The sequence below is a fragment of the Giraffa tippelskirchi genome, chromosome 8 (genome assembly GCF_054371585.1).
Source record: "Giraffa tippelskirchi isolate mGirTip1 chromosome 8, T2T-mGirTip1v1.2.pri, whole genome shotgun sequence".
Taxonomy (NCBI): Eukaryota; Metazoa; Chordata; class Mammalia; order Artiodactyla; family Giraffidae; genus Giraffa; species Giraffa tippelskirchi.
The window spans coordinates 65,758,985-65,769,295 of NC_137282.1; the positions used below are offsets into that span (position 1 = coordinate 65,758,985).

The window sequence follows — 10,311 nt, forward strand, 5'->3', positions numbered from 1 at the left end:
GTACTTTCTAATGAGGCCAATGTGACAGAAAAAAAAAAAAAAAAAGCTTCACAATGAACTGCTCAAGGAAGCTACTAAATAAACTTTCAGAAAATTTAAGTAGTTTTTTTTTTTTTTTAATAGGGTGACGGAGAGCTATACCTTTCCCATCTATGTGAATTTAGGTTTAAACTAGATTTCCCTTGGCTATTATATAAGACAAAAAAACCCACATCACCCCCTTTCACTTCCCCCACCCCCAAAAAGGGTTTTAGTCTATTGAATTTTTGTGTCCTCAGTTGTGTCTGATTCACGGCAACTCACGAACTCTACACAGCCAGGCTCTTCCGTCCATGGAATTCAGGGCAATTTTTTTCTGTCACAGTAAATGCCCACCCTGGGTGATCCAAAGGCAAGGGCTCAGAGGATCCTGAGAGACTAACTCCTTTCAGCTGAGCACAAAGCTGGCTCCTCACTGGGATGCCTGTGGCCTGGGGCTCCCAGAGGGGAGAGCAGCACTCGCCCCACCGTGTGGTCACTGCTGGAAGTGCAGGCTGCTCCTCACTCCCCCTTGACAGTGTCCCTGAGGGCAGAACAGTGTGAATCTACTCAAGGTGGAAACGCAAACTCCGATGCAACCAGACTTCCCACAAGGTCTCCAAAACCACTCAGGAACAGGGAATTGGAAACTGCAGGGCATGACATGAATGGAGATGGAGACTTGACACCTTACACCGAGTTCACTTCCAGTTATCCCTAGACAAAGTTTCCATGAAAACTTGTCACAAATCTAGAAGAACAATGAGCAGAAACCGGACACGTGCTTTGAGTCTTCACACACAAAACTAAAAGGCAGTCCACAAAACAACCCAGAGAATACAGTGGACTTTGCAAAATCAAAGATATCTACTGTGGGAAAGACCTCATGACAAAAGCAAAAGACAGGTCATACATCGCGAGATGAATGAGTGGAAACACAAAGCTTCTCAAGGATGTGTCTCCAAACAGACAAAGAACACCAACACAACAAGCCTGTGAAAACTAGGGAAAGGTCTGAAGGGACACCAGACTGAGGAAGACACACACAGAGTATCCCGGATGATGTCCAGCACAGAGGGCCTGAAGAAACAACAGTCTAGTTGCACTCCCTCGGGCCTGTGTGACCCTGGATGAAGCCTCTGTTTCCCGGTGGCTCTGAGAGATGGACAGGGAGGAAGGGGAAGAGAAATCACTTGCATTTCTAATACTCACAGCAAAGTCTTCCAATGAGAAGGGAATTGTCACCCCCACTGACAATGCCATTCACTGAAGTGATACCCACGAGTCCATCTAACCCAGAAGGGAAGGAAGGACCTGTTCTCACAAAACGGCGAGAGATGGAAGAAGGAAGATCAAGCCCACACCAATCGCTGCAAAGAGAAGCTGTGCTCAGGGCTTGAAAGAATTCCTATTGGGAAAATGATGTCACAGCCCCACAAGGCAATCCACAGCTTCGATGGTATTCCTCCCAAAATGCCAATGCATTTTCGCACCGAACAAAGAATTGCAACAGGGGTTACGGAAACAGAAAAGAGCCTAAATTGTCAATACAATCCGACGAAAAAGCCCCGAAACGGACATCCAAGGTTGTGTGAAAGGAAATTAGACGAGCAAACTAGGATCCTCAGGAGAGTATCGGAGAAGGCGATGGCGACCCACTCCAGTACTCTTGCCTGGAAAATGCCCTGGACAGAGGAGCCTGGTAGGCTGCAGGCCATGGGGTCGCGCAGAGTCAGACACGACTGAAGTGACTTAGCCGCAGCGGCAGCAGCAGGACAGTATGCTATTGGGAATACAACAACACACACAGATCCAGATCGATGGAATAAAGTTGAGGGTCCAGAAACAAACCCCGGCATCCATGGTCAACTCGTCTCTGACACAGAAGGGGAGAATATCCAAATGGGAACAAGAAAGCCTCTTCAATCAATGTCCATGGGAAAACCAGACAGCTACATCTGAAGAACGCTATTGGTTTTGATCTCACACCACCTCAATATCGGGGAAAACCCTCACCCTAAAGGCTGATGTCATGAGATAGCTAGAAAGAAGCGTAGGTCAAAGGCTCCTTAACATCAGAGTCTCCTTGCCATTTGCTGGGCGGAGGTAGAAATGGGTCTCTTCAAGTAAGGGAAAGAGGGAAACGAAGTACACCAATGGGTTTCCATCCAATGGAACCTCTTCACAACAGAGAAGCTAAGCATTCACAAATGCAAAAGATAGGAAACGGAACATGAGAGACTCCTTGCAAGTGGTGTATCTGAGAAGGGGTTCATATGGAAAGAGACGAAGAATGCACAGCACTCAGATTCCAAGAAACACCACCACCACCCTTGACCCTTCCCCCATGACCAACTCCGACCTAAAGCCTTTCTCTCCCTCTAACCTATCCCTAAAACATAACCCTCATCTAATCATATACATGTGCATTCCTAGCATCCATCCATCCACACACGAGAGAGAAAGAGGAAGACACAGACTGAATCGAGAAAGGAAAAGAGAGGGACACAGCCAGAGAGAGACACGGAACCAAAGAGAGGAAAGGAGTCGATGGCCCAGACTTTTCATCACTCTGTCTCGAAGGTAGAAGCAATGACAGCGCCCATCCACCCCAGAAGGGGGAAAAGGACGGAAGGTTTGGAGAGGAAAAGACAAGAACCCAGGGATCCATTAGAAGCTCAGCCACCCGCAGAAGCCGAGCTGGGACACTTGAACAGAATCTCAATGCAAACAGAGGACCAGAAAGTTGGCTACTCTTTTCTATAAGAGAGGGAGACCTTCGAGTCTTCCTTTCGGTGCTCCAACTTGGATGCGGGGTCTCAAAACAGTCAGGAGGGGGAGTGCCTTTTCCTGGGTTCCACGGCGCATCCAGGCCTCGTTCTGCCCCATTCTGTGCTGTGTCAGCCCTGGATGGAGTCTTTCTTTCTGAAGTCTCAGCGCACAAGCTCCACGTGATATCGGCCCCAGGTGGAAAGGCATGGAGCTGCTCGTAGGCCGCCAGACCTAGGAAACAGATGGGAGAATGACCCCCTCTCTGCAGATGGAGAGACTGGGGAAACCCTGAGGGGCATATGCTTGTCCAGGGCCACACCACTTATGAGAAGAAGGAGCCTGGTCTGAGAGCAGCGGGGTCCTCGGAGCTCAGGCCCTGGCTGCACCCAGGCCTCCCCAGGGCTGTGGGCTGGGCTGTGTGGCTGTCACTGTGCCTGCACATGGCCTAAGGGGGGTGGTCGAGCAGTCAGAAACCCAGAGATTCCCTTGGGAAGTTTTGGGGAAGGGACCTCAGCACGAACCCCAGGAAATGATGTCACCTGCCGGCAACAGAACCCAACAGAACCCGCAACCCGGGTATCCAGGCCTCCAGAGCGGAGAGGAGCCCCCAGCCAGATCACTTGCTGCCAGGATGTTCTGCTGTTTGCCCCTGCCCAGAGCCCGGGGCCGCAGGAGAGCTCACAGGCAGTGTGCGTGGGCACCCTGTCGACGTTGGCTCAGGGCACCCCCGAGAGGCCTCTGGCCCTTTGCCCGGAGAAACAGAAAGGTAACACGGGGAGCCCCAGGCCGGGCCAGGCCACCTCTCCCATGCCACCCGGAAACACCGGGTCCTTTGCCTGTGTGTGTGGATGCGGGTTTCTCGGGGTGTGTCTCCCTCAAGGAAGCCCAGGCGGATGTGGGGTCAGAAGCCTGCGGACAAGTTGTGTCCACACCCCAGGGGAGAGCAGGCTGGGTGGGATGGGGAGAGTGCGGGCAGCGCCGGCCGCCCAGGCTGACCTCACACCCTCAGGTGGGTCTCTTTCCTCCCGGGTGGGGATGTGAGCAGACACACGTCTCTGACCCTTCTGGGAAGAGAAGTTCGAGCAGGCAGAAGCAGCGGCTCCACTGGCCAGGCCCAGCTCGGAAAACTCCCAGCACGGCTGGCTGACGGTCACTGTCGTTGCAGAGCTTCCCACGTGATGAGGCCGAGGACGGGGACACCCCGTCCACCTCCTGGAGGGAGGGGTCGGAGCACCACCCCCCCGCCCGTGAGGCCCAGTGCAGGCTCCAGGTGAGCGTGCCCACGGAGGCATCAGCCCCACCGGGGGCGAAGCGGAGGCGGGGAAGGCCTGCTGCCGAGACACCGCCCAGGATACACCCGGCGGCCCAGTCTGAGGCTGCCACGGAGCTCAGCACACCCGGCTCCGACCCAGAGTCCCGAGAACCCCGGCCTCTGAGGCAGCAGGAGGACCTGGAGCCCAGCACGCCAGAGCACAGAGGTGAGGACGCTGGGGCTGGTGCACGGGAGTGTGTGGGGAGGGGGTGCTGAGCTACACAGGGACGAGTCCCCGAAAGATGCTGCTGGGCCTGCAGCAAGCGCTGGCCTCACACCCCCACCCCCATCTTGCACACTTCAGTCCCAAAAGACATCCGACGCTGGGTATTCTTTGGGAATCTCTTGGAAGCTTTCTGTCCCGGGATACGCACATGCCAAGGCTGGCCTGTGGGTAAACTTTGCTTCTCCCCCAGCTCTAGCACTGGCCTCCAACTGGAACCAGGCTCCACTTCCCAGACCTGTCCCTACAGAGGTGGTGGCTCCAGGTGCAGGACCCAGGAATCCACCGAGGGCAGGTGGAGAACCGAGACTTGCCCTCGCAGAGACACCAGGCCAGCTGGGTACTGGCCAGCACACCGGGCAGATCGGATCTCCGTGCCTGCAGGACCCCCAGCTCCAGGCACTGATGTCCCACCCCCTCAGCGAGAACCTCCACCTCCACGTGCACCTGTACCTGCTCGGGCTTTGGCAGGAGAACCCGAGGCAGAGGAGGAGTCACCGCCTCGGCAGGGAGAGCCTGCCCTGGCTCCCGCGCAACACCCAGACGCCGACGATGACTCACCCGCCCCTGCAGGAAGAACGAGCCCCCGCTCTGGACAGAGACCCAGAGCCCTTGCCGGAAACACCACGTCCAGGGCAGCGGTCGGCTCTGCAGCCTCCATCCCTGTCTGCTCACCGTGGACGCCGGCAACTCGTTCTGCCCCCAGGGGACATGGAGTTCCTTTCCCCTGAACTGCTTTGCATTTGGTTTGTTTCCACATTTCTGGTGATGTTTTATTGTTTGTATGGTTTCGTGTATTTCTGTTGGTTAAGTTGGGATTAGTAAACTTTTTCATCATTGTTGCAATTTGGGAACACTGTTGTGTCACTCTGGTGATACTGTGTTACCATCACCACTTTGTAGTTGCAGACCCCTTCCATCTTTATGCCCCACCCGCCAACAAAGCCTGGATTCAAGGCAAGCACGCCCTGTTCATCCCTCCCCCCGATCCTGAACACAATTTCATCTTTTCTTTCGGCATTCCTTCCTATATTCTTGGTGTCCCCAATCAATGCCTCTCAGTGAAATGACTGAAGGAGTTTTTTTCGGACTCTCCACCTACTGTAAGACTCCATTGGAGAGTTCTCATTTTTATGTCCTTTGAAGTAGCCTTTGATAGCTGAAAGGACGGTGTACGCCCTTTCAAGATATCATGTGCCAAACGAAGCCCTTTTGGCAAATGCCATCATTATCTCCAGGCAGGCATTGCTGTTTGAAGGGTGACATCTCAGCCAGAAGGCAGAGGCTGAGCTCCTCTTGGTGCACCAGCTCCCAAAAGAAGCCAAGAAAGGGAGCTGGAACAACAAACCACCCCAACGCCCAGGAAAGCGTTCTTCACGACAGAAGGCTAGAAAATGACCCAGCAACCTTGTGGCCCAGAACCCCTCTAGAAAAATCACTGTTCCATAAAAACGAGAGACACATGGGAAGTTCCAAGGAGAGGCAATGCCCATGGCCAGTGTACTTTAGAGACGGCCTGACCGCTCCGGGGAAGACACGCACCGACGGAACCCCTTGGGAAACAGCAGTGATAGTCCTCACCGTCGTAAGGGTTTCCTCTGGGGACAACCTGCCCTGGGCACCACATGAGGGAGCAGACCGGCTTCTCTTCCTCTGCCCCCACACCATTCACTCATGAAGGCAGCTCAGGTGTTCTCATGCCCTGCCTGCCTGCCTGCCTGCCTGGCTCATCCGTGAGCTGTGCCCACCTCCAGGGCAGGACTCCACCTTCTCCTCTCTGTGTACCGTGAATCTGCACACAGTGGGCTTTCAGAACCTTAGGAGACTTGAGCCATTCCCACTCGAGCCAGAACCCTCCCCAGGAAGGAAAACAGCTGTGGAGTCATTTTGGCCCCAGCACTGGTTCCCAAACCCTGGCGGCTCCTACAGCCTCTACGGTGTGAAGAGGGAGGTCCCTTCTGACAGAGCTTTCCGGCTGTCAGATCTAAGCTGTTGTTTCACTGTCAGCTGTGTCTCTTCCGTTGCAGCCAGGTGGGCCACGCTGCTCCAAAGGAGCTCACAAGCTGAGTTGCAAGGGAGGTATTGAGAGGACAGGGATGGCTACAACGTGCTGCAAACTGAGTGAGGGTCCCCACAATCCTCAGCACAGGTCTGTGGCATGCAAGTGGGGAGTAGAGGGCCCCCAAGTTCCAAAGGAAGGGAGGTACTCGGGAGCTAAAGCCCTTGGCTGCTGTGGTAGCAGCTGCAGATGGCAGCTCGTCCACAGTGCACTTCGAATGAGGTCATATGAGCGGGACTCGGGAAATGGCTCCGAAATCCAGAGAAAGGGGTCAGGGTATGTGGGAATCCGGCGGGGGTGGGGGGTGGATGAAGGAAGGTGTCCTTCCTCTCTCCAGTGCAATTTGGTTTGGTGAGTCTCAAAGCTACCAGATGGCACTTCCCAAGTCAGGCCCCCGCAGGAATCAGGGTGGGCTGCGTGCCTCGGCCCCTGCCACAGGGACAAGCCACACCAGTGGCCTCCCTGAGCTCAAATGGCCGGATCTGGGGGTTCTGTCTGGGTGCACACCTCCTTGCTGTGGCCAAGTTCCCCCCTTCTCTGAGCACCAGCTTCATCCTCTCGAATGAGGACATCGATTGCTACCTTGGCACGTTACTCTCTTCATCCTGTGAAGACTCATTAGGCTTATCCTACAATTACTAGCTGGCCCGAAGAGATATCTCCTGAATCCAGATTAAGGGGGAGTCTCCCAGGCTCATCTGGCATGTCTTCCCTGAAGTCTGCCAAAACCCACACCCTTGCATTTCCAGGGACTCCCCTTAGCCAGCTGGGCAGAAAACCCAGCATGGTTCAAACAAGCTGACAGACAAGCGGGAGAGGACTCACGGGCAGACGGCCTCCCTCAGGTCTCGGGTGGAGCTCTGGGACCACAGCAGCAACGGGCCATCCCAGCCCCTGGGCTCAGCAGTGCCCTCATTCTCAGGCCGGCGGCTCTGCCCTGAGGGGAGCAGGAAGGTCACCAACTGCCGCAGGCGGACCTCAAGCCCCTCCCACTGCTGGAGCCTGACCTCCCCCGGCCCCACCCCTTCCCCTACCCCAGCAGGACGAGAGCTCGTCTTCCCCTGGCTTCCAACGTGAGGCCCGACCCTGGGCCCCGATTGGGCACTGCCCCAGTCCGGAGCCAATCACAGTGGCCAGGGAGGTGGAACGCACCGATTGGCCAGGGCCAGGTCATGTGACCATGCTCCCCAGGAAACTCAAATATTACCAAGATTCCCTAACAAACCAATGAACGAAATTATCCAGTAAAGGCAAACCGTACTTTCTAATGAGGCCAATGTGACAGAAAAAAAAAAAAAAAAAGCTTCACAATGAACTGCTCAAGGAAGCTACTAAATAAACTTTCAGAAAATTTAAGTAGTTTTTTTTTTTTTTAATAGGGTGACGGAGAGCTATACCTTTCCCATCTATGTGAATTTAGGTTTAAACTAGATTTCCCTTGGCTATTATATAAGACAAAAAAACCCACATCACCCCCTTTCACTTCCCCCACCCCCAAAAAGGGTTTTAGTCTATTGAATTTTTGTGTCCTCAGTTGTGTCTGATTCACGGCAACTCACGAACTCTACACAGCCAGGCTCTTCCGTCCATGGAATTCAGGGCAATTTTTTTCTGTCACAGTAAATGCCCACCCTGGGTGATCCAAAGGCAAGGGCTCAGAGGATCCTGAGAGACTAACTCCTTTCAGCTGAGCACAAAGCTGGCTCCTCACTGGGATGCCTGTGGCCTGGGGCTCCCAGAGGGGAGAGCAGCACTCGCCCCACCGTGTGGTCACTGCTGGAAGTGCAGGCTGCTCCTCACTCCCCCTTGACAGTGTCCCTGAGGGCAGAACAGTGTGAATCTACTCAAGGTGGAAACGCAAACTCCGATGCAACCAGACTTCCCACAAGGTCTCCAAAACCACTCAGGAACAGGGAATTGGAAACTGCAGGGCATGACATGAATGGAGATGGAGACTTGACACCTTACACCGAGTTCACTTCCAGTTATCCCTAGACAAAGTTTCCATGAAAACTTGTCACAAATCTAGAAGAACAATGAGCAGAAACCGGACACGTGCTTTGAGTCTTCACACACAAAACTAAAAGGCAGTCCACAAAACAACCCAGAGAATACAGTGGACTTTGCAAAATCAAAGATATCTACTGTGGGAAAGACCTCATGACAAAAGCAAAAGACAGGTCATACATCGCGAGATGAATGAGTGGAAACACAAAGCTTCTCAAGGATGTGTCTCCAAACAGACAAAGAACACCAACACAACAAGCCTGTGAAAACTAGGGAAAGGTCTGAAGGGACACCAGACTGAGGAAGACACACACAGAGTATCCCGGATGATGTCCAGCACAGAGGGCCTGAAGAAACAACAGTCTAGTTGCACTCCCTCGGGCCTGTGTGACCCTGGATGAAGCCTCTGTTTCCCGGTGGCTCTGAGAGATGGACAGGGAGGAAGGGGAAGAGAAATCACTTGCATTTCTAATACTCACAGCAAAGTCTTCCAATGAGAAGGGAATTGTCACCCCCACTGACAATGCCATTCACTGAAGTGATACCCACGAGTCCATCTAACCCAGAAGGGAAGGAAGGACCTGTTCTCACAAAACGGCGAGAGATGGAAGAAGGAAGATCAAGCCCACACCAATCGCTGCAAAGAGAAGCTGTGCTCAGGGCTTGAAAGAATTCCTATTGGGAAAATGATGTCACAGCCCCACAAGGCAATCCACAGCTTCGATGGTATTCCTCCCAAAATGCCAATGCATTTTCGCACCGAACAAAGAATTGCAACAGGGGTTACGGAAACAGAAAAGAGCCTAAATTGTCAATACAATCCGACGAAAAAGCCCCGAAACGGACATCCAAGGTTGTGTGAAAGGAAATTAGACGAGCAAACTAGGATCCTCAGGAGAGTATCGGAGAAGGCGATGGCGACCCACTCCAGTACTCTTGCCTGGAAAATGCCCTGGACAGAGGAGCCTGGTAGGCTGCAGGCCATGGGGTCGCGCAGAGTCAGACACGACTGAAGTGACTTAGCCGCAGCGGCAGCAGCAGGACAGTATGCTATTGGGAATACAACAACACACACAGATCCAGATCGATGGAATAAAGTTGAGGGTCCAGAAACAAACCCCGGCATCCATGGTCAACTCGTCTCTGACACAGAAGGGGAGAATATCCAAATGGGAACAAGAAAGCCTCTTCAATCAATGTCCATGGGAAAACCAGACAGCTACATCTGAAGAACGCTATTGGTTTTGATCTCACACCACCTCAATATCGGGGAAAACCCTCACCCTAAAGGCTGATGTCATGAGATAGCTAGAAAGAAGCGTAGGTCAAAGGCTCCTTAACATCAGAGTCTCCTTGCCATTTGCTGGGCGGAGGTAGAAATGGGTCTCTTCAAGTAAGGGAAAGAGGGAAACGAAGTACACCAATGGGTTTCCATCCAATGGAACCTCTTCACAACAGAGAAGCTAAGCATTCACAAATGCAAAAGATAGGAAACGGAACATGAGAGACTCCTTGCAAGTGGTGTATCTGAGAAGGGGTTCATATGGAAAGAGACGAAGAATGCACAGCACTCAGATTCCAAGAAACACCACCACCACCCTTGACCCTTCCCCCATGACCAACTCCGACCTAAAGCCTTTCTCTCCCTCTAACCTATCCCTAAAACATAACCCTCATCTAATCATATACATGTGCATTCCTAGCATCCATCCATCCACACACGAGAGAGAAAGAGGAAGACACAGACTGAATCGAGAAAGGAAAAGAGAGGGACACAGCCAGAGAGAGACACGGAACCAAAGAGAGGAAAGGAGTCGATGGCCCAGACTTTTCATCACTCTGTCTCGAAGGTAGAAGCAATGACAGCGCCCATCCACCCCAGAAGGGGGAAAAGGACGGAAGGTTTGGAGAGGAAAAGAC

At 53.1% G+C, this 10,311-nt stretch overlaps 1 protein-coding gene across 1 annotated transcript; it reads left to right on the forward strand.

Moving 5' to 3' along the window:
• Positions 1–3,386: 3,386 nt before the first annotated feature.
• Positions 3,387–5,171, forward strand: LOC145517923 (uncharacterized). The gene is made up of 3 exons (XM_081521259.1): positions 3,387–3,556; positions 3,956–4,268; positions 4,519–5,171. The coding sequence occupies exons 1-3, from the start codon at positions 3,422–3,424 to the stop codon at positions 5,145–5,147; spliced, it is 1,077 nt and encodes a 358-aa protein (XP_081377385.1). The 5' UTR covers positions 3,387–3,421; the 3' UTR covers positions 5,148–5,171.
• Positions 5,172–10,311: the final 5,140 nt, after the last annotated feature.

Coding starts and splice junctions, on each gene's coding strand:
- LOC145517923 (XM_081521259.1), top strand. CDS start 3,422: ATGTTCTGCTGTTTGCCCCTGCCCAGAGCCCGGGGCCGCAGGAGAGCT. Junction 3,557..3,955: donor TTGCCCGGAGAAACAGAAAG/GTAACACGGGGA, acceptor CTGTCGTTGCAG/AGCTTCCCACGTGATGAGGC. Junction 4,269..4,518: donor CAGCACGCCAGAGCACAGAG/GTGAGGACGCTG, acceptor CTTCTCCCCCAG/CTCTAGCACTGGCCTCCAAC.